This window comes from Vigna radiata, chromosome 10 (genome assembly GCF_000741045.1).
Source record: "Vigna radiata var. radiata cultivar VC1973A chromosome 10, Vradiata_ver6, whole genome shotgun sequence".
Taxonomy (NCBI): Eukaryota; Viridiplantae; Streptophyta; class Magnoliopsida; order Fabales; family Fabaceae; genus Vigna; species Vigna radiata.
Window position 1 is genome coordinate 13959835 of NC_028360.1, and position 23963 is coordinate 13983797.

General features: G+C 30.4%; 4 protein-coding genes across 4 annotated transcripts; 1 reads left to right on the forward strand and 3 right to left on the reverse strand.

Moving 5' to 3' along the window:
• The first annotated feature begins 666 nt into the window (after positions 1–666).
• On the forward strand, positions 667–1623 carry LOC106775525. Its single transcript, XM_014662668.2, has one exon. It carries the CDS (start codon positions 833–835, stop codon positions 1460–1462), a length of 630 nt encoding a protein of 209 aa, XP_014518154.1. The 5' UTR covers positions 667–832; the 3' UTR covers positions 1463–1623.
• A 2039-nt stretch (positions 1624–3662) lies between these two features.
• Positions 3663–4697, reverse strand: LOC106775509. The gene has a single exon (XM_014662643.2). The coding sequence runs from the start codon at positions 4604–4606 to the stop codon at positions 3836–3838; it is 771 nt and encodes a 256-aa protein (XP_014518129.1). The 5' UTR covers positions 4607–4697; the 3' UTR covers positions 3663–3835.
• Positions 4698–8297: 3600 nt separating this feature from the next.
• Positions 8298–9984, reverse strand: LOC106775283 (tyrosine/DOPA decarboxylase 2). Its single transcript, XM_014662389.2, has one exon. It carries the CDS (start codon positions 9910–9912, stop codon positions 8437–8439), a length of 1476 nt encoding a protein of 491 aa, XP_014517875.1. The 5' UTR covers positions 9913–9984; the 3' UTR covers positions 8298–8436.
• Positions 9985–13852: 3868 nt separating this feature from the next.
• On the reverse strand, positions 13853–17442 carry LOC106775488 (LOB domain-containing protein 4). Its single transcript, XM_014662616.2, has 2 exons — positions 16920–17442; positions 13853–14674 (listed from the first exon to the last, which is right to left on the reverse strand). The coding sequence occupies exons 1-2, from the start codon at positions 17097–17099 to the stop codon at positions 14360–14362; spliced, it is 495 nt and encodes a 164-aa protein (XP_014518102.1). The 5' UTR covers positions 17100–17442; the 3' UTR covers positions 13853–14359.
• Positions 17443–23963: the final 6521 nt, after the last annotated feature.

Below are 23963 nucleotides of genomic sequence, written 5' to 3' on the forward strand. Positions count from 1 at the left end.
TATTAATGTTCAAAAACGTATTTAAATGTTTTTTAATACTTAAAAATCTGTTGACATATTTTTTTTTTGCTTTAATATTCTGAATTGGAGAACATATAGGTATTAGGTGTTAGTTAATTTTATTTTCTAGGATTTCAGCTTTGATTAATCAATCATATAATTTGTCCCTTTAAAAATCATAGAACAAAGGATTGGATTTTGATACCCACCTTAGAGAACTGAGCATAGAACTAGTTTGAGTCACATGCCCATTATATCCAACTCTGTTTAGCCTTTTCTTTTTGCACCCCAAAAAATTGTAATTCGACCCCTGTAATTTTTAAAATAATATTAAACTCTTAGTATGTGGTGATTTTCATATTGTCTGTTGTAGAACTATTTGAGCACATACAATTTGCACTGTTGCAACCTTATAGAATCTAAGAATTGTACGATATAACTTCTTCTATGCACAGTATAGAAAGCATGACATGAGTGTCTTACCAAAGTAAAAGACCCCAACAAAAAATAAAATAAAAAATAAAAATTGTATGTATATGAAATTTATAAATTAAATTAATTTAATTTATTAATTAAGAAAATATTATAGTAATTGTGAATAACTAACTACAATAACTAGTCTCTTTTTCACCACACAATAAAGGGTGTTAAAGAATATGAATTGCGAAGTAACCGTTTGAAAGGAGCTATTATGAGCGTATTCTGTTGTTGGGAACCGCTTTCTAAGGCCAGTTTCTCAGTTCAAATAGCGGAAACGATCTCAATGCAAGAGGCGTCCCTCTCTATCAATCTTCTCCTATCCATCCTTTAGTTTGGACATAGGAGAAGAACCATGGCTTTCAGTTTCATCAAAACCTTATTCCTCTTCGTCTCCTTCTCGGGCCTCCTCCTCCGTGCCCACGCCGCCCGCACACCGCAGGCCCGCGTCTGGACCCTCTGCAAGCCCACCACCAGCCCAGTTGTGTGCTTCACAACCATACTTCCTCATGTCATAACCTTACGAAAATTCAATGCCTACACAGCTCTAGAAATAGAGATTGAAACCACACGGGAACTCGTCGTAAACACTACGACCCTCGTCAATAGACTCCTCACCAACCCAACCAATTCCAAAGATCTGAACGATTCCCTCCAAATATGCTCCGAACAATTCGATAACATGATGGACTCCATTAAGGATACCATGACGGTAGTGGAGCAGCGCAACGCCGCCGAGGCTCGCTTCAAGTTCAGCGCGGTGCTCTCGTACCTCTCCTCATGCACCGACGAGTTCAACAATTCACCGATTGTGAAGGAGGGGAAGGACTTGTACAATCTTGGAGCGAACTGTTTGGACATCATGAAAGCCATCGAAGATAGAGAGAGCCGTCGCCGCCGATTACAACCTGTGGGAAGCCCAAAGGTCGGCCCACCACCAGCAGTCCTTACCCCGTGCCAGAATCAAATTGGGCCTTGCACTTAGGCCCAATATTATCCCAGTCAATAAATGTTTGAACAATTATTCTCTTTTCCTGTGGTTTGTAACTGGATGATACTTTTATGTGGGTAGGAAATGAGATGTTGTTATGGGAACAATATTAAGGAAAACGAGAAGGAAATGAAGAAATTTATTTGTTTTTTAAATTATGTGATTTTATTACCAGTTGTGTTTTAATCATAAAATTAATTATCTTGTTTTAAATTATAAATTTTAATAAAAATATATGAAATAAATTTGTATATATAAATTATCTTATAATTTACATATACAATAATAAATAATTTTAAATTATGACCAAATATAATAGTATATGTTGGAGAAGTATATTCTAGTATTTAGTCTCACATGTTAGAAAGACATATATAGAAAACCAGTAGAAGCCGAAGCTTTTGATTTACCAAAATTCCAAACATTATGAACTCTTAAATATGGACCACCAAAATATATCAACTCCATTTGTTGCAAACGGTAACAATATTGTTTCTCACACTAAAAAAAATAAATCACATTTCTTAATCTACATTGAGTATATCTTAATTTTGTTTTTCTATTTCATTATGCGATTCTCTTAATTTATTATGTTTCAATTTTATTTTTAATTTAATTCTACAATGTTTTAATTATATTTGAAATTTAATTATACAAATTTTAATTGATCATCTTTCAATTTATTTTGATATTTTTTTTTTGAATTTCCTCATTAACTATTATGATCATTTCCAATTCAACTTATTTGTACTTCAGTCAAAAAAAATACCAAAATTATTTTTCATGTAACTTTTTTTTTCACTTTTTGTACTGCCGTACACATACAAAAAAAAAATGTAAACCAAACCAAACTATATGCAAAAATACATTACAAACTTTCTTCCAAAGAAGCTAAACAACTCTAAGCATACAAATTTTATAATTACTATAAAAAAAATCATAATTTTCTAAAAAAAACAATCTATTACTAGCATCTTTTGTTGCCAATGATATGTCCTGCCACTAGTTTTTTTTTTCTTGATGATTAAATACCTAATTTAGGATTACAAAGAATACACAATTTAATCATTTCCATATATAGATTAGGACAGTAAAAAAAACTGAAGAAATTTAAAAGATGAATTAAATATGAAAATAAAAATTTAATAATAAGCAACATCAAATAATGAATTTATAAATAAAAATATTTTGTTTACTAAAAATCTTAAAAGATAAATTTTCTCATAGTCATAAGCTTTTGTTTATAAAATGTGTGTTAAAACTAATAACAAAAATAAAGCTATTTGCACTATAAATCAAGAATTCTTGGTATATTATCCTTAGGTTCATACATTAGATGACTAGATAATAAAGGATAATCACTGTGACTAACTGTCTTCTCATAATTACCACTTTTAATGACGATATCGATTCCTACAATCATTCTTGTTTCCTAAGTTTTGAACTTCCAATGATGATTTTTGCTAATTATCTTAAAAAAAGTTTAAATTGAGTACAAAATTATCATGGAGTCTTATTTTACAATGGTGACTTCTAGACCATCATTTATTTATGACTATCATAAAAGTGATTTTTTTTTTTCCAACAGTGTATAAAAGAAAAATACAAAAGTATCAGCAAAACTCAATTCAAAATTATTTTATATGTATCGCAATTATCGAAAAGCATATGATTTAGTTATAATATATGGATATTATTCATAAATTTGAGTTACTCCATAATATAAAGAAATTTAATAAATCTTATTGTACTGTGACCATGTAACGTAACTTTTTATCGTCAATTATCCTTCATGAGAAATTGAAATATATTTTTTCCAAGAAAACTATGCATTTAAGAAGAATGAGAACAAAGAAGTGTCATCCCTTTGTGACAAGACAGTTACAATCTTCTTTTTTACGTGCATTGTCTTAGATACAAACAAATATTTTCACATCAGAAGAAATAAAAATCAATATGAATTTATATAAACACAATATATCTTAATTGATAGCAGATCAAAGATAGATGATTTTCGAAAGGTGAAGAAGATAAACGAAAAGGGTGGCAAATTTAAATTTAACATTATAGAAACTCCGATCTCTGGTAATTATTAAAAATATAAACAAACCATTTAAACCATAACGAAAGAACAAAGTTAAAATGAGAGGATGTAATAAAAAAAAATATGTATTTTATTAAATTTTAGGTAAAATATATAAGAGGGACAATCACCTCCTACACCAAAACCAAAACTTTCAAAACTTTCTTTTGGTAAAAGAAAAAAAAAAGTTACATAATACAAAAGTTATAGGTTTGGTAATCTGCGTGATGGGTTTGACAGAAGAAGCCAACTCCATGATTTTGTTAACGTTTTGAAGAGACGCCTTATGAGACGGTTCCGATGACACTGCTGAACGCAGAAGGGGCAGATTGCGTGGGTGTAGAACGCGGAGGAGGCAGAGATTTTTCAATGTCAGCAATAATGTCCAATGCGATCCCTCCGAGCTTGTAAACGGCGTCGGAGTCCTTGTCGAAGGGGGTTATGCCGCCTTTGAAGGTGTCCTGGCAGGCGGCCTGGTAGGAGATGACGGCGCTGAACTTGAACTTGGCGGTGGTGACGTCGTTCTTGGCGATGGCTTGTTTGGTTTCGGCAATGGCGTCGAGCATGCTGCTGTACTGGTCATCGCAGACGTTGAGGGAGTCCTTGGTGGACTTGGTGTTGTCTTTTTTGTTTTCGAGAGATTGGATTTTTCCTAGGGCAGTTTTTGCTTCGGCGAGCGTGGCATCCACTTCCACGTCGAGAGCTTTTATGGGTGAAAGTTTGTTTTGGGCGAAGTGAGGTTTGATTGTATTGGCGCAGAGTGTAGGATTTGTTGTTTTTTGGCAGAGTTGGTTGATGTCTTCTTGGATTTCACGCTGTACGATGTGGATGTCGCGGGATGAAAGAACCGGTTTTGTGAGGAGGAAGAATGATAGGGTTAGGAGAAGGATGAAAGAGGTTTTGGGAATGAATTCCATTGTCTCTTCTCTGGAGAAGCTCTTTTGAAGATCAGAGACAAATGGAGAAAGATAAGCTACCTGCGTTTTCTTGCTATACACAAACTCACATCCCCTTATATATAATCCTTCTCTTCCTCCTATTTTTGCCATCTCCATTCTTTCTACTATAAAATGCTTGGTGCTCCTCAAACCTTGCTCTCTTTCAACGTAACATTTCTATTCTCTATAATAATTATCTCTAATATAATAAAAAGGAACATTTTGACCTTCGTTAAGAACCCTTGAAAACAAAATTGAAAATTTTGTTTCTAAAGTTATCTCACTTAATAGAAGTTATAAAGATATGAATTACATCAATAACGCTCTAATATTTTATTTGAGTGTTTATAATTACGAATAAGTTTTTTTTTTTTTTATTATTATTAAGTTAAATTTAAATTTATTTATAGGTTTTATAAATTTAAGATTTGAGATTGATGTTTTGAAATATTGGGTCTATATTATTTTTATTTTTTTTCCTGAATATATCTTTTGGATATTTGATGAATAATTAAATATATAGTATTGTTGGAGCCTTTGAATAAATACAATAAATTGAAATCTTCATGATCGTTTTATCCTTCCTCTTTTTTCAGAAAACAAAAAACTTTTATATCAAGAATCCTTAAAAAATATTCTAGATATATTTTAGAAAGGCATAATATCGTGAATTTTTTAGAAATACATGATATATATATATATAATGTTCCAAAAAAATTGAAAGAAATTGTTAGGGTGTTTTATGTGGTTTTATTTTGAAAAAAAAGGAAAAAATAAATATTATCATGTAGATGAATATGAATATTAATAGAAGGCTTGGTAGTTTATTTTGTCTTCAGTTTTTGTTAAATTTTGTCAATTAGGTTTCTCTTTTAAAAGTGGTCAAATTGGTCTTTATTTAGTTAACTTTTTTTTCTATTCTCCTCTACTTTCTATATAACACAACAAACCTTTCTCTTTCTTTTGTCAGTGCTATCTTTTCATACTTTGGAATACCAAAAATATCTTCAATAATTTTGTCAACAACACCCCACATGTTTTCCTTTGCAAGTGCATGCACAATGACCTCACAAAGTGGCGTGAAACCTTTATGAATCATTTCATGATACAACCTCGTAGTCTTTTTCATCTCATTGAATCTTAGAAAGAAATCCAACATAATTGAGTAAGCTAGATTATTATAAGGTCGTCCATCCCATAATTACTCTAAGCTAAACACGTTTAACCATGGAGTTCTTATGAGTTAGGTTACCGAAAAACAAATGCATTTGTTGATATGAGTAGCCAAATCAATTCCTTTAAGCTATCTTTCAACCGCATAGTCTCATATCTATACAGTCTCTAGATCCTTCTCATTCCGGTGTATGTTCGATTCGTTTATGTACCCCTTCCACTGAAAGCCTGCCAGAAGTCACTCCTTGTCTGTGCCCCCTGCACTATGCCTCTTGCACCGACGATCACTCATCGCCTTCGTCAGTATCCAGACAAATATAAGGACCAAATGAAGATTTAAACCTAAAAACAATATCCTCTGTTACTTGAAAATAGAGGAGAGAGAGAAAAAAAGGTTGATATCTTTTGTGAGTATTTAATAGAAAAAAGACATATTGAGTAAGATACAATTTAATACACTTTTGAAAAGAAAAAACTAAATGACAAAATTTAAATAAAAGACAAAATAAGCTATTAATGCATAATAGAATGATTCTAACTTCAACATATAAAGCATAAATTGTATCATCAGAAATGGTTCATATAAGGTACACGTGGAATCTATTATCTCCACGCAAAGAGGAAGCTCCTGGAATAACAGTACGGTACACCTGCCAACAACTTCATACACAGTTCTTTGGACACTTCAACAATTTTCCAAATATATGTTTCTAGATCTTCTTTCTAGCTTCCTTCACACCCATCAAAGTTCATCTTCTGTGTAATACATATTTATAACTTAAACACGCTTATGATTGATTCTAAATTACTCTTTATCTTTAAATTAAAAACTGATTTAGACATTAATGTCTTGATAAATTAGAGATTATTTTAAATATTAATCTTATAAATTTATTAAAATTCTTTATTTATATTAGAGACTATTTTAAATAATTTTTAATTTATAAAATAATATCTAAATTAGCTTATGTGTTTTTGTCTATGTTATTTAATTATTTTAATGTAGCAATAATTTATGTAAAATTTATCAAAAATAAATATTTTTCTTTCCACAATTTCAAATTTAAAAAAAATTAAGGTTGAATTTGGTTTCATGAAAATAAAAGACTAAAATAAAAAATAATATTTAATTATCTAAAATTAAAATTTTAATTATTAATACTTAGATAAATGTTATAAATTGTATTGTATTATATTTGAGATTTACTACTTTTAATTCGAAAAAAAAATGCCTTGCTGGTTCTGTTGAGAAGTCTACATCCATCATATATTGAAGATACGTTAATTTGTGTGGTATATGTCAATTTGAAAAGCAAAAATAGATTGCCATCCTAATCAATAATAGGATATCTCATGACAATAAGAAATTCTATTATTAACAAATGGTTTCTGAATTAGTTGGATGCTATTCATGGACTGTTTAATTTGAATAGTTCATCATTTCTTTTATTGCAAACGTGTGGATGTAACTATATAATATAACTTTTAGCTTAATAATTGAATTAATACTTATCTTATACGATTAATTATTTTCCATATACAAACTGTTTAAAGGTTTACTAAAAAACACGTCATTATGAACTATAATGTTAATTTTGTAATAATCTAAAACAACAATTAACATTACTTTTTAAAATTATAAAAAAGAAAAAGAAATGAGAGGAATACATGTCTAACTATCTGCAAATAATATATAAATCCATCGTTAAAAGTTGAAGTAGGCCATTGGAATGCCCCACCTATTAAATGTAGGATAGGTGATTTTCTTTTTTTATTTTTGTAGCTGTTTATTATTTCCTGTCATGATAAGTAGCATCCAAATATTTATTAATATAAAACTAAAAAATTAGTTAATATTTTTCTTTCATGTTATCTAAAAGCATTTAATAAGACATTTTATTGCGTAAAGAAAAAGAAATAACGATATTAAATGATATGATACATCTTAATAGGCTTAATTCTAAGGAAGAGAGACGTGACACTTGTATGACATGTCGATTAGCATATAAATATAACAGACTTTTGAGGAAGGACAGCATGATGACATTTATTTCACACGTAAAATGTGGTGTGAACTTTTATAGTTTTTTTTAGAAAAAGTAAAAAAATAAAGAAAGGTAGTATCAAAATTAATATAAAAAATTAAGTGTGTTAAAAATATATTTTCTACGTAAATAATGGTATGATGATATATTTTTACATTAATTTAATATAAAATATAATAATAAAATGGTTATAGAAATGTAAAATTTACATTTAAAAAAAAATAAAAAATAAGAATGAATAATATCAAATGAATGAAAATATTAAGTGTCCAATAATATATATATATATATATATATATATATGGAAAATGATATTTTAACATTAATTTTTTGACATTGCACACGTGTCAAAATGTGGTTGGACAATTTCAAATTAAAAAAAAAATTGGTTTTTTTCTTTCAAATATGTCCTTATCTCAACTTTTTTTAATTTGAAATCGTTTAACCACATTTTAACACGTGTGCAGTGTCAAAATGGTGTCAAAAATTAGTGTTAAAATATGATTTCATATATATATATATATATATATATATATATGAATGTATAGAATATGAATTTTTGTTGATAAGAAATAAAGAAGCAATTAACTTCAATTATGAAAACAAAAGGCAAAAAACAATTTGCCCAACCAAGCAGGAAAATACATTGAAAGCAAATTTTATTTTGCGCAATTCAGTTTCTCAAGAATCAGATTTGCTATGCAAAAACTCTTTTTTTTTTTTTTTTCTTCAGTAATTTAGAATGGCATCTGCATGTTCCTGCACCGTCTTCCATGCCATGATAACATGTGTTGTATGAGTAAGGGTAGCTCCAATGGCACACCTAATCACGAAAACCCCTCCAACGGTTGCATGAGTCATGTAAACTGTGCCTGAACCATTGATCGAATCCAGCAACCTACGGTTGATTTTATTTGCAACATCCTCAGTTTTGGAACTTCCATTGCTGATCTTTGTAACTGCTGAAGGTAAAAGCCTGAAGCAAACCATAGCAAGATTTCTAGGCACAAAAATCTCAAACCTTTTGTCCTTTTTCACCAACCCTTCAAAAGTCTTGGCCATTTCAACGTGGCTTCTGAGGAAGTTTCTGAGATTGGCAGCACCATAGCTTTTTAGAACAAGCCAAAGTTTGAGTGCACGGAATCTTCTGCTCAAGGTTATCTGCCAATCCTTGTAGTCCACCACTAGTTTTGAATCGGTAGCACTGTTCTCCAAGTACACTGAATGTGTCGATAGGGACTTTATCACAGAAGCTGGATCCTTCACCCAAAGGCAGCAACAATCTAAGTTAGTAAGAAACCATTTATGAGCATTGAGACTGAACGAGTTTGCATCCTCAACTCCATCAATGAAGTGCCTGAACTCAGGACAAATGCACACGCTACCAGCATAAGCAGCATCAACATGGACCCACATGCCATATTTTTTTGCAACCATGCACAGTGGTCCCAATGGATCAATAGCAGTGGTTGAAGTTGTGCCCACAGTGACACAAAGATAACAAGGAACCAACCCATTTTGCACATCTGTTTGAATGGCGGATGATAGTGATTCTGGTAACAGCGTGAAGGAACTCGACTTCGTTGTCTTGATTACCCTAAGATTTTTGGGGTGAATTCCTATTATATGAGCTGCTTTCTGAACAGCACAATGTGTTTGATCAGACACGTAAACGACTAGGTCACAGATATTTTCTCTGCCAATTTGGCGAAGCATTTTATCTCTAGCAGCAACAAGTGTGACCAGAATGGCCTCACATGTTGTCCCTAACAACACACCTCCACCACTCCCTGAAAAGAGAAAAGGCTTGGGGAGATTCAGCAGCTGACCTAGCCAATCCATGACAACACTTTCTAGCTCTGTTGCAGCCGGTGATGACACCCAATTGAACCCTACCAAGTTGAAACCTGTGCTTAGCATCTCACCAGCAAACCCTGCTGTGCTACCACTGGAAGGAAAGTAAGCAAAGTAATTAGGGCTTTGCCAGTGTGTTATGCCAGGAACTATGTGCTGCTGCAAATCTTGAAGAATGGTTTCAATCGGTTCAGGATTGAGAGGGGCAAATTCTGGCATGAGATTTCTAAGATAACCTGGTTCTACTTGGCTTAACACTGGATAGTTGCCAATATTCTGGTAATAATCAGCAAGGAAGTCAATGATCATGTGGCCTTGCCTCCTAAATTCTTTTGGGTCTAAAGGATTCATGTTGAATGTGGGATTTTAGCTTGAAGCCTGAAAAAATATATATAGAATAGAGAGCAACTTAGTGCAGTGTGTGTATTCAATCTTTGTATGATTGGTTTTAGACTCATTCCGTCAATATTGGGAAAATATTCCTTGCACACCCACACAAATAATTTTATTCTTGAATTTATTGTGGGTTTGACTCACACAAATAATATTACTCTTTAATCTATGATTGGGTTATTTTCATTAAATCTTAACAACTTTTAAATAGGTGCAAATTAGGCCTTGGGTCAATTATAAATAATAAAAATTGACTATAAAATATCAACTTACCTAAAAAATAAAATCTTCTTATTTTATCACAAAATAATATTCTACCTAACAAACACAAAATCATAATTACTCATTCCTCTTTTATCTTTATCAAATCAAACCAAATATTATTAAACTCAAAACTAATAAAATAATAAATCTCTAAAATTTAAGTTTATATGGACATATATAAACTTTTCTTCCCTTGATATCCATACGCAACTTGCTTTCCTGAGAGCAAGATATAACTCAATTTAAGCATTAAGCACATAGACATAAAAATGCAAATTTGAGTTACAATTTTCTCTTATGTTTATTTGCTTCAAGTATCACAGTCAGAGACGTATTCAAGTAATCGCTACCGCCTAATAATTAGACTTGGTGATTTAATTTTGCTGACTAACTGATTCACTTTTCAGAGAGGCCATTAAAAATGTATAGTTAGTAGAAAGAATTAAATGATGACATCATCAGACACCGTGTTCGTTTTTGTTTCACACTTCTTGCAAAATTCAATATTTTTTTCTTCAGCTCACTGAAAGTGTAGTTTTATGCTATTTCAACTCATTTTCGTACATATATAGCTAGAAAATTTATACATACAAGAGATGAACCTAAAACATATAATGGTTTAAATGTCAAGCCTTATGGTTACTATGATTTATAGATTCATTATAATCATTTTTTTTCAGTTATACTCTTATTATTCAGTTAATTTTTAATTAAATTTTTTTATAGGTATTTGCTTGTAATGTAAAATTACAGATGATGAAAAAAAATAGAAATATTTTATTTAACTCAATTATTGTACGTATAGAATTGTTTTAAATGAGCATTAAATAACACGTTTAAATGAATTAAATACAATAGCACGAACACCTTAAATTGCACCTATAAAACTTAGGTTTAATAGGTTCGCAGGTCCCTATATTTGGGGGTTTGTTTCAATTGGGTCCTCCAATTTTGAAAGTGATCAATTAGGTCCTTAATTTTGTCAATTTGAATCAATTAAAGTTAAATGCAGTTAACTTGAAGTTTTTGAACATATGACACGCTGACACTTCCGGGTGGCACCGTTTCAAGTGCATAGGTGGATTATAAAAGGGTGAAATCTCTTCTAATTTAGGGATTTCACCTTCAAATACACCATTTTAATTTAGGTATTTCACCATTTTATAATTCACCTATGCACTTGAAATGATGCTACCTGAAAGCGTCAGCGTGCCACATGTTCAAAAACTTCACGGCATTAAGTGCATTTAACAGAAAGGCTTTTATTGATTCAAATTGACAAAATTAGGGACCTAATTGATCACTTCAAAAATTAAAGGATCCAATTGAAACAAACCTCCAAATATAGGGACCTCCAAACCTATTAAACCTAAAACTTATGCATACAAAAAATGTGTCGTAAAACATTTAATGGTTTGATGTCAACCTGTATTGATTACAACATATATGTTTCTAACATTTTTTAAAGATTTTTACTTTTATTGAAATAGTATAACTTCTTGCACTCATAGCATGCAACAAGTCATTCTTTTCGTTTGTCTTTACTATTTCGGGAAGGCTAACAAGTCATTCTTTTCGTTTGTCTTTTTTACTATTTCGAAGTGTATATTTATGTTTTTATTTAATTTTAAATATTGAATTTTTAATTGGTTTTTACATTTTAATAGAATATTTTAATTAGAATTTGTTATTATTGAGTTTATGTAACGTAAGACACAAAAACATGTTAAAAATGACTTTTTAATTGCGTAAATGTTTTTTGGATATTTTGATGTGTGTTAATTCAACTCCAGCTAAATTGAAATCATTGAGGTGTGAAAATAAATTGGGTAAAGTGTCATGGCACCTTAAAGATAAATCCAAGAATATCAAATAATCAAGACCACGAGAATTTAATTCAAGCGTAACATGAAAAAGTGATAAAAATTTTCTAAGCTAAGAGGAGAGAACAAGCAACAAAAATTGGATTTTGCGATTTTCTATATTTTTTCTACCAAAAGGACTTTGATAATTGATAAATGTTTGTGATTAAAGATAATTTGAGAAAAATATATCTTAAGATATTTTATTTGATATAGTTAAATAAATACCATATTTATCAATAAATATCAAAATATAATATTTACCAGATCTTTTTTAATCTAGCATATATTTTCTCCAATATTTTTAGATCTCCACATCAACCAAATATATTTTGAAGATAATTGAAGGAAATTACTATATCATAAAGAAGATTAAGACAACAGAAAAGCCTAAAACAAAATCCAATTCACTTTCTATATAAAAAGACATAGAAAAACACATGGGGGAGTTTAGGAACCCTTTGGGGGTTTAACTTTCGTCCACCCTCTCTTCTCTCGCATTCTCCACCCTCTCTTCTTATATTTTAATCTTATTTGAACATTTCATGGAGTGTTAAGCCTCTAGGATTTATTTTGTTGTAGTTTCTTAATTGAATTATGAGGTTAAATGAACAAATTTGTTTATTTGTTTTATTCTTGTTGTGATTTATTTTTATATATGTCTTTTGTTTTTTAATCAAGTAAAAATAATGATTTTTATATTATAGCAAATTAGCATGATGTTAGATCTGCATAACATATCAGTCATAAATCCAAGGATTTTTAATTTTAATTAAAAATTTACTTTGATTAAAGTTAGAAACTTTCATGTGATTGAATGAGTTTTCGCCAATAATTGATAATGTACTTTGATTAAAGGTGAAGACTTTAACAAGAATTAATCAAGAATTTACTTTGGTTAATTAGTTTTTTACTTTACATAAGAGGTAAAAGAATATACATGATTAGGCATAGTAATATTTAATTGAGAATATGCTTTGGTTTAAATTTATTATGATTAATCTACAAAGTTCTTACTTTTAATTGATAATGTACTTTGGTTAAGAGTGAGAATGCCAACAAATTAATTGAGAATTTACATTTATTAATTTGAAAATTTAATACAATAATTAGTTGAACAATAATCTTAATCTTTAGATAACCAATGATGAATCTTATTTTGAAAAAACAGTGAAATCAACCTATTATCTTTGTATTTGTTTTTGTCTTTTTAATCTTTTTATAATTTTTTTTTTTTATCTTTTGTTATTTTGTTCTTTATTTTTTTATTGATGTTTATCTTCTTTATTATTCTTGTTTTCCTAACCATTTTGTATAGTTTTTATAAAAATTAATTTTGTGTTAGTTAGAAAATAATTCAAGGTTACTGTAACCCTATATAGTTTATTGACCACAATAGTGAAGTTGTCTTATGAAGTAATATTAATTTGATAGATTCAATTATTAATCCAACATGTTTCTTCAAAATACTAATACTTTCATGCATTAAAAGTGTTTAAGGTTCTAAAGCAATTAAGTATTATACATTAATCAACTTTTAGATATAGTATGTTTAAGTAACAATATATTTCAATTATTACGTTTAGCACTTTTATCTTAGAGGGTTTATTTGTTAAATGTTATTTTTAAATTTTAAAATAAAAATTTGTTTAAATGAAGTTGTGTTCATGTTGTATGGATGAAAGATGAAGGTTTGACAAAGAATTGAGAATGATGATGCTGAATAATATGGTGTGAGTGGTGTGGTTGGTGTGGGTGGTGTCGGTGTTGTCGTCTTCTATATGTGTGGGTTCCAATATTTATTTGTTTTTTTTTTTTTTTGTGATAAAGGAGATGAAAAACGTGTCAGGATAGGGTAATGAAGATGTTCCGTGAATGATGAATGTGAAGCTGATGGGTGAGAAAGAATAAATGAAAGATGAATAGGATGGATGCAGATGATCAACCACACCTTTAAACAACAACACAATTTTCCATTCAACCATTTCACATATCATCACTTCATAAACTTCTCTCATTCAAACAAAGTAATAATAATATTTACACCTTACCTTCAATGACAAATCCTTCCCATAAACCAAAATTAATCAAGCGGGCGAACGGCCTCCACCACAGCTCCTCCATCACCACGGTGCCCGGTCACCACCGGCACCACCACTCCGACACCCACCAAGTGAAAGTGTAGGCCAATATTTTTTTTCCTATGCTCTACTAAATAGGTACTTACTAACTATACTATAATAATAATAATAATAATTAGTATTACCATAAAGTATAAGTCATGACCACATTGAACTCCCATAGCTGGCCTGGTCCACCACCATGTCCATGTCAAAAATAGGCTTGACATGTGAGTCCAAGGTATTGGTTGGGCTTGTAGGTCTAGGCCCATGATTGGAAAAACACCTATTCTGCCTCACCCTGAGGTGGGCTACCTCAGCCTGGGCCAGGGCCAATTGGGTCTGTAGCACATCAATCTGTTGCTGAAGAGAAGAGATGGCCCCAACACACCCATAAACTGGGTCTCGGACTCTGGCATTAGCCTCGTACACCATGCTACTCACTGCATCCCCTCTTTGATGCGTTGGTAGGTCCTGAAAATAATTCAAACTTATTATGCTTTCATCAAAATAAAAAAAAAAAATACAAGAAAATTACACATTTTTTTTCATCATAAGTAATTTCATCTCACAATTTTCTTTCTTTTTTTCTTTATTGAGTGAACAAGATAATATAATATAATATAAATAAAGGGTTAAATATGCTTTTTAGTCCCTATACTTTGATGCGATTTTGGTTTTAGTCTATTTTTAAACTATGATACAATTTAGTCCTTCAACTTTAGAAAACTCTGGTTTTAGTTCTTTTTATCAAAATTTTTTAACTTTATTTGTTATTTCAAGCACATTTCTCAGTTAACATTGAAGCAAAAATGTGTCAAACAGTGTAAACAATCCAAATGCTATAATGAAACGTGTTTGAAACAATAAATAAAGTTAAAAGAAATTGGTAAAAAAAACTAAAATCAGAATTTTCTAAAGTTGAAGGACTAAATTGTACCATAGTTTGAAAATGGACTAAAACCAAAATCGCCTCAAAATATAGGGACTAAAAACATATTTAACCCTATAAATAAATGGTAAAAAGAAAACCATCGTTTGTTTCACAAACGCTTCAATTCGTGCTTCACTTTGACTTTGGGTGCCGACATCACGTTTCCAATCTCCCATTGGCTCCCCCATATACCCAAATCATAATTAAAAAAATAAAAGGTCAAGTTTTTAAAAAAGAAAGAAAAATTAAAAAAGCTTAATCAGACATATTCAACTGTTAATCATTCATTCATGTTAGGTATATAAAAAGATGGAAGAAGTTTACTCGAAAAACACAACACACTTAATAATATAAGAAATTCACATTATTTACTCTTCAAAACTCTGAGACAATAAATTAATTAGTTTTTATTTTTATATAATATTATACTTTCTGATTTTTATCTTAAATAAAACTTAAAATCACTTAAATTTTACGTACCCAACATAATCAATGTGGTTAATTAAAAGCGTATTAAAGAATCCAAAACATTTTAAGTTTTGTTGGAAAGAAAAACACATATTAGATGGGACTTTTAGGTGTAGAAATTTTTGCAAAAGATGTGGTGGGGGTTTAACTTTAAACTTTAAAACACTTGAGATGTTTTTTTCTTAAATTAAAAATACAAAATTTACACAGATTTGAACTTTGAGCGGCAGACAGTGTTGTCATCTTTATCAAAACATGAAAAGACAGATTAAAATTAAGAGAAGACAAAGAGATGATGATGAAAGATAATGCATCCAATCTTCTTGGTCTTTCCTTAAACTTTCAAAGGGTTGCTATGTCTGTAAGTAACTCATTTCAAATATTTCACTATTTTCTCTCATATATTGGATAAATTATTCTTGCTTCCTTTGGGAGATACCTAAATTACTCTACTTTTATTTTGTTTTATAACATTATCGCTCTTTTTTTATTTTAATATAAGCAAAACCATCCATGGTAAATTAATTATCAAACTCTCTTCTAATCGTATTTGTCTCTCTAAAACAATATAATTATGATTGGATTACATTGGAATAATTTGAAGACATGGCGTGCCCCCAAGATTTTAGTAGAGGTGCCTTTATGTGATGCTCAAAAGAGTGAAAAATTTTCAACGACCTATCACTAAGTAAAAGGGGCGAAAGACTCAAAAAATAACTTATAAAAATTGTTTTGAAAATTGTATTTGAATAGTTGAATGTATATTTGTATTAATTTACATATAAGTCCTATAAATTGACTGCTTTTGGCGATTTTCAAGATGATTTTTTAATTTAGTAATTTTTCTTTTCGAAATGTGTATAAGAATAGGTTAATACAACTAAACCAATTAATATTTATCTTGAATTTCTTACTTTCAAACATGTTAGAAATAACTAATCTGATTAGATTAATTAGGTAGGTTTTGACTGTTAGTTTAAATATTATTGGACAAGAAAATGTTTCTATCAATAACCTTTGCTATCACTTTAAAACTTAAAATTCTAAAACAAGAAAGCTTTAATTAAACTTCATCTGAACAATAAAAGAGGACAACATAACATAACACATTTCATTTTTAATACATGATGATATGAATCTTCGAATTTTCAAACTTACCTAACAAGTGTTTGTTGAAAGTCCTTTAACAAACTTAGATTATTTTCTGAAATATAATGTGTGTGGATGCATTCGGAAAGAATGAGGAGCAAAGTCGAATGAAAAACCATTTATAATAATGAATATTGACAATAAAAGTTGGCGAAAAAAAGAGAGAACCTGAAGCATTTTGTTGACATTGCTAGCACCAAAGACCTTGTGCACATTTGCAAACTTTTGAGGTTCATCTGCTGGAAAATATGGAGCAAAAACACAATCTTGAGCACACCTTCTTCTGAGAAGCTTGCATGCAGCACAGGGTGAAGCTGCACCCTGCTTTCTCCCACCACCTTCTTTCATCAATTCTACCTGCAATCACTCTTCCAAACTGATTTTTTCTTCTCTATCAAAGAAACTAAACGGTGGAAAAAAAAGGAGTGTCGGTACAAAAGAATGGCTGATAAGACACAACACAGATAGCAATGGAAAATGGTGAATGGAGGAAGGAAAATACTTTGAAAGTGAACAAAAGTGAGAGACTAAAAAAGAGTGAGACATGTGGGAGAGAGGAGTGGCACGCATTATATAATTATTATTATTATAAGGTAAGGCCAAAACGTCAATGGAAAAAATAAATAAAAGAAAAAAAAAAGTGAAGGCACCACGACAAAGTAATCATTTTTAATCACTAAAAAATGTTTATTGTTTTTACAGGTTTTTCATCATAAAAGAAATCACATTTTTACCGGTTAATCAGTTATCAATTATTACATGTACGTTTAATGAGATTTTGTTTCAGGCGTAGCTTAAAAATAACGTTAAGAAAATATTTTTTTAACAACTTTTTTTAATAATTTTTTTATCATAAATTAATAAAATAGTGAGACATAATTTATTCATCAAAAAATTATTAACATAACATTATCCATAGGAAACTTCATTAACATATCTACATATGTTGTTCAGCTATTCTTTCGGAACTTTAAACACTAATAAATTGTATCAGCTTAAGATATTCATTTCTCTACTGTATAAACAAGATCTTAAAAAATATTGCGAATTATAATATTTTTAATAAATTTTATTATAAATTACTGTAAGTAAATGTAGAATAAAGTTTCAAATACACACTAATGGGGTGTCCACTTAAAAAAAAAGGATACACTATAATTGTTTACGACAAAAAGTGATATGTCATCCTGTGTTTGATTGTGGCAACATTACATAGAGAATGCATGTTTTCTTTGTTTAATGAATATTTATACCTTTAATTAGTGATGCAACAATCACTACACTCTTGCTTGCTGTGTTAAAAACAATTATACTTCCCTCACTACTCTTTAAAAATAACAAGAGCATGCCATTAACCACATTTTCAATAACATCATGTCGGCACCATTATTTTATTTTTAGTTTCGTTATTTTAATAACGATCATTGATTTGCTTTCCTTGTATTATTGATAATAAAACTATACAGGTAAAAGTAAATTAAATATAAGGATGAAGTGCCAGTTTGAATTTTATACATATAAATATTGAATGCAGAAATTTTAAACTCGTTGTTAGACCTACCTACACAAACAGAAACACATGATAATGAGACCGAGAAAAACATTCTCATAATGAAATGCTCATTGTCAAGATCTTAGAGTTTATGAACTCCGATAATTATTTTTAGTCAACTCTGGGGTCTACTAGTAGTTAGTCAATGACTATGCTTCAGGGACACTGACCTAGGCTTCCACTGTTTTAGAGGGACATAAACCCTAAAAGGAGACAACAATAACTAATAGAATACAAGATACTTTGCACTGACAGAAGATCAATATAAAATGAATGGTCTTTAGAGAGATTAATAAATGTTAATTCTGAACATAGACGTGAAGGTTGAAATGTGTGCTATGGAATGATGAAAGGAGAAAAAAATATGTGAGGAAAAATGAAGAATAATTAAAGAACAGTATTTTATAGTAAAATAACAAGAGAATAATGCAATGATTTTATAGAAAGCAGGAGGTTGGGCTACTTTTTGAAGAATGGACTTTGAGGTTTAGAGGGAGAAAAAGAAAGAAATTCATAGGCAGGTGAGTTAGGTGAAGCAATGATTTCCCATTTTCCTTTCTGAAGGATTAAACAATGGGCAAATAAAGGCATTGTGTTTAGGACAATGGGAACAATATGAAATGCATCATGCAGGAAGCCTTGATGATCCTCTCTATGCGTTTGTGTCCTATTTAATGGTCAAAATGAAGAGGACAGTGCTTCGACCGTTGGAGAAAAAACAGCTTTCTCTTTCGGTTATTTTGACTTGAGACTTCAAAAAAGTGAAAGTTGGAAATCAGAAATTCAAAGTGATTGGCCCCATTTTCGACGATTTCTTAACCTTTTGTCCCCAACATATACCTTCATTACCTTCCACTATACCAAATGCTTCATTTCCTTTCTCCCACTTTACTTCCATATTTGTCAAAATGAAGGTTGCATTATTCACTTTGTTAGCATTTAAGTAAGAGAGCAATTGCATAAGTGTCATGTCCTTGTTCCTTTTCACCATTTCATGATTTCTTTCAAGTGTTGTCACATATCTTCCTTTTATATTCATAACCAAATGAATCCTAATGGCGCCAAACCATTTTCTTTTCCTCTTTTTCCCTCTCTTCTGGTCATTGCTACTGCTTTTCTCAAAGCCATCAAAACCTTTATTTTAAACAAAGGATCTAAATGTTTGGGTGGAGATAATGGAAAACTCTAGCACTCAAGAGTGAGAGGAGGAAACACACTTAAGTAAAGAATACTTCATATCATATCTTTAGTCAGTTTAGAATCGAACGATCTCATTAATTAAGTATATCCTACAAATTAGTTGACAAATTCTATGAATCTAACAGTAGATTTTAAATGAGAATTAAGAGTAAAGATAATTATTTAAATCAAAGTACGATAATTACCACTTGTGTCAGGTCATTATCAATTTAAAGTCTATTCTAAAATCTATAAATATAAGTTTGAGAGATATTATGAAAAGTTAGTTACATTTAATACATATTTATTGTTAGACTACCAAATCCGTACTAACATTGGAATACCTTCTGCATGTAACATCTTGGTATGACGAAACAACAAACTGAAAAAATGATGAAATAACGGTAACTTTAGCAAAGAATTAAACGAACTAAGTTTGAAAAACGATTAATCTCAACCTCATCCAAAACAAAGATATAAGTATTTTCAACTCAAATCCTTAATATCTTTAGATTAATTATCATATTTGAAATTTTTATTATAAATAAATATAAAATTTGTCAGGATATATAAGTTTGTTGACTTTCAACCGACAATATTTGAATTGAATCCAGAAAAATGTTTTTAACATAAGTGAAAAGAATAATAACTACATGATCCTAATTTCGTTGTAGCTTATGTTAAATGACATGGAATATGTGAAGCAGTAATTAGTTGTATCCTCTCATTATTATAATTGGGGGAATCTCATGTTTCAGTCAACTTATAACAAGGTGCAAATGGTCATAATGAAATGTTAACTACAATTAACCTTATAGTATCTTGATGTTTAAGGAAATCTTTATATGGGTCCAGATTCCATGATTCTCTAAGTAAAAGCCATTAGGGAGTTTTTTAATAATCTACTTTAACCGTAATCAACTAAAATAATCTTTACCATTTAATATAGTATCTACACATTTCTAGAGGCATAATATGGAGTATTTTAGGTCATCCCTAATCATACTTTTTTAAGCACACTTCACTATTATATTTCCTCGCAGATATGCTGATAATGGGAACATGAAATTTGACTTTAGGAAATCACTACGACTTAGTGGTCCCTTTAAAAAGCATAAAATCTAGCTACAAATACAATAAGAGATGCCCCTCTTACTTTCTTCTACCATCTTTTTGAAGCTAATTGCATTATGTAGTTTTGGCAATATTCGCCATTGCAGAGTAATTTGGATTTCTCAATTGCTCAAGTCTGTAACACCTTTTGCTTTCTATTTATTGTAATGTAGTAGTGTGTTAAGTCCCTATGCTAAAAGGAGAAAATTATTGTTAGGTTTATTGAGAAGAAAATTTACTAGAAAGATACAACATCAATAAAATCATACTACAATTACATAAGAAATTGGCATTACTTTATTTAAAATCTTAAAATAATATATTAATAAATATTTAACATTATATATAATGTTCTAATTTTTCATTTTTATATTATATGATGTTTTATTTTCTTATTTTTATTTAACGTGAGATTGACACTCAAACTTAAAATTCTAATAATTATATATTATGAGGATCCCATCATTTCCCTTTTTCCATGCCCTTGACAGAGCAAACAAAGCATGGCTAACAAGGAAATCACGTTTTGTGTCACAGGGAAGAAAAGTTGTAAATATGATTGAACATATCTTCCAACAAAGACAGACCATGCAATCGGTTTTATCCACCTTGTCCCCCAAGGATCCCATAAGATCTAAGGGTCAAAATGGATAATGCAGGACAATATCATGGGAGCACATTTTCATTACATAACACTCATAAGTGCTTCTTTCCCTCTCTTTCAAGCTTTTCTCGATCAGTGGCGTAATAGTTTTATTGTGTGTACGCTAACTAAATAGCTTAAAAGCATGTGAAAACTAGTGAATGAAAGATGAAGTAAGAAAAAAAAGACAGATGACTAAGAGTCATAGCAGCAGTTCTCTGTTACAGTTTTTTATTCTTCACTCAATAAATCCCAGGTCTTTGATGGAAGTGAAGTTTGAAATGAAATATTGAGTCACATAAACTTGATGAACTCGTTAAATTTATGCAAGAAATCTGAAATAATAAATCTTGAGCTATGGTGTTTAAAGATGATGACTTAAATTAAATGAGAATGATTTAAGTTAAGAAATTAATTGAAAATAGATACTTATTGAGTCGTTTTAGAGATTTCGAATTACCATATGTATTTTAATGGAAAAGATTTAACTGGAATTAGAAAATACTTTATTCAATTCGTTTATTATGAGTCTCTATATAAAAACACTTTAATTCTATAAAAAATATAAATTAAAAAAAAAAACACGAGTAAAATCATGTCCAAACAACTGAAATAAAACAACTAAAAATTACCACAATATTTGGCTAATGAGTAGGAAAGCAAAAGACATGGTCCATTTGTCTATAATTGTTAAGCTTATGGTTTAATACATATTTTGGTCCCCTTTTATGGATTTGATTTTCTTAAAAAATGTTTAATAAGGTCATTTTCGCTGACGCCATTAAAAACATAACGTTGTAAATGCTAATGTGGCCAAACCTGGGTGAGTTGTGCAGTTTGATGAATACGTGGCACTGTGTAAATATTTTTAAAAAATATATAATGACGTTAGCTAGGTTTAACAAAATGGGTTAAATCAAATTATCCTTATCTAATAATCCTATTGCAATTTATGGGTTTAACAATCTAGTGAAATTGGTCTTATAATCACTATGATGTAGTGATTCATTGAAAGTCAAATTTGAAGTGCATACGTACATGAGGTAAGTGTTGCTAACCCTAGCCTACTTACTTATGTTCTTGTTGTTGGATTTGAGGGTTAGGGTTTGAGGTAGAAATAGAGGGTGGAGTGGAGGTGGAAAGTGATGGTGGAGAGGAAGTGAATGGTGGAGCGGAGGTGGACAGAGATGATGGACTGGATGTGGAAACCAATGGTGTAGAGGAGGTGGATGGTGGAGTAGAGGTGGACAAAGATGGTGGACTAGAGGTGGAAACTAATGGTGGAAACTAAGTCAGATATTTATCATGTGTTTTTTGTTGATATTCATTTGGGACCAAAGTACACAGTTTTAAATTGAAAAGGGAACATTGCACATTTTTTGACCAAAGGGGAAACTAATTTAACATCACATATAAACACTTGAAGGTAAACATTGAGCTTCACCTTCACATTGTTTCTGCGTTTCTGGATTGTGCAATTTGCAGGTTGGTGCCCATGGGTGCTGCTTGCGAACTAGGGTTTCTACGATTTGGGTAGTGATTATGTATGTTTATGGTTTGTTACTGGTGTGAATTGGGTTTCCAGGTGTCGCGATTGCGATTTTCTTGTTCATATTTGGGTTGAAATTTCTGGTTTGTAGGTTAGGGATTTTGATTCGGTTTTTACTTAATGGTGGTGAGGCGCAACGCATGGTGGAGATTTTGCCTTGATTACTGGCGACGCAGTTTAGGGTTTCATGGTGGCTAGGGTTTGATTTTTGAGTTTACTATTGTTTTTCTCTACTTCGAATTATAGATTTGTGTTGATGATGGTGACGGCAGCATAGTGGCCTGAGGGTGTTTGGCGGTGGCGCGTTTCGTTCTGCGGTGACAACACTAATTAAAACACCACTTTCACCAGAATGTTGAACTCAGATATGACGAGATTACTCTTAGATAAGGGTGATTTTCTTTAACCTATACTTAAACCTACTACCTACCTTACGTCATTTTAATTTTATTAAAATATTTACATAGTGCAGCCTCTTCACAATACCACATATTCATCAAATTGCACAACTCACTCAGGTTTGGCCACGGTGGCATTTGCACTGTTATATTTTTAACGACGTGAGTGAAAAGGACCTTGATGAACATTTTTTAACAAATTATGGGATCTTTTTTAAAAGGTAGGATCATTTTTAATCAAATCCAGAAAAGATGGGACCAAAATAAGTTTAAACCTAATATTATCATGTGCCTTGCCATCATTAAAATAATAGGTGGTCCATTAAATTATGAAATTTAGCAAGATAATTTTGCATCAACCATAAAAACACATATTCGAAGATCTAGTTGCTAAAAATAAGAAATAACCCTCCTAGATTCTCCATAATTTTATCATTGCAAGGAGCTTATCTACCTCAATCTATTTAAAGCATTAATATCAAAAGTTTTATTCTTATGCGCATTAATGAGTATCAAATCTCTAAACGTATCACCTCATCAATATAAAAATTTATAAAGACTAAAGCAAAAGAAATATAAAATAATGACATAATTATAAGACAAGAAAAAGTTAAACTAAATAATAATAATATAAATTAAATACTTAAATACACAATAAACGAATCTAAAACCTTGATATGAAATAAATATTTAATGATTGAAATATACTAGACTTAACCAGAAAACTATATTACAATGTTACATTGATTGATATTTTTCTTGGGGACCTAATATTAAT

Bases quoted from the DNA above. Each gene is read 5' to 3' on its own strand.
- LOC106775525 (XM_014662668.2), top strand. From the start codon at position 833: ATGGCTTTCAGTTTCATCAAAACCTTATTCCTCTTCGTCTCCTTCTCG.
- LOC106775488 (XM_014662616.2), bottom strand. From the start codon at position 17,099: ATGAAAGAAGGTGGTGGGAGAAAGCAGGGTGCAGCTTCACCCTGTGCT. The intron at 14,675-16,919 runs GTTCTCTCTTTT...AATTATTTTCAG, and splicing joins ATGTCAACAAAATGCTTCAG to GACCTACCAACGCATCAAAG.
- LOC106775509 (XM_014662643.2), bottom strand. From the start codon at position 4,606: ATGGAGATGGCAAAAATAGGAGGAAGAGAAGGATTATATATAAGGGGA.
- LOC106775283 (XM_014662389.2), bottom strand. From the start codon at position 9,912: ATGAATCCTTTAGACCCAAAAGAATTTAGGAGGCAAGGCCACATGATC.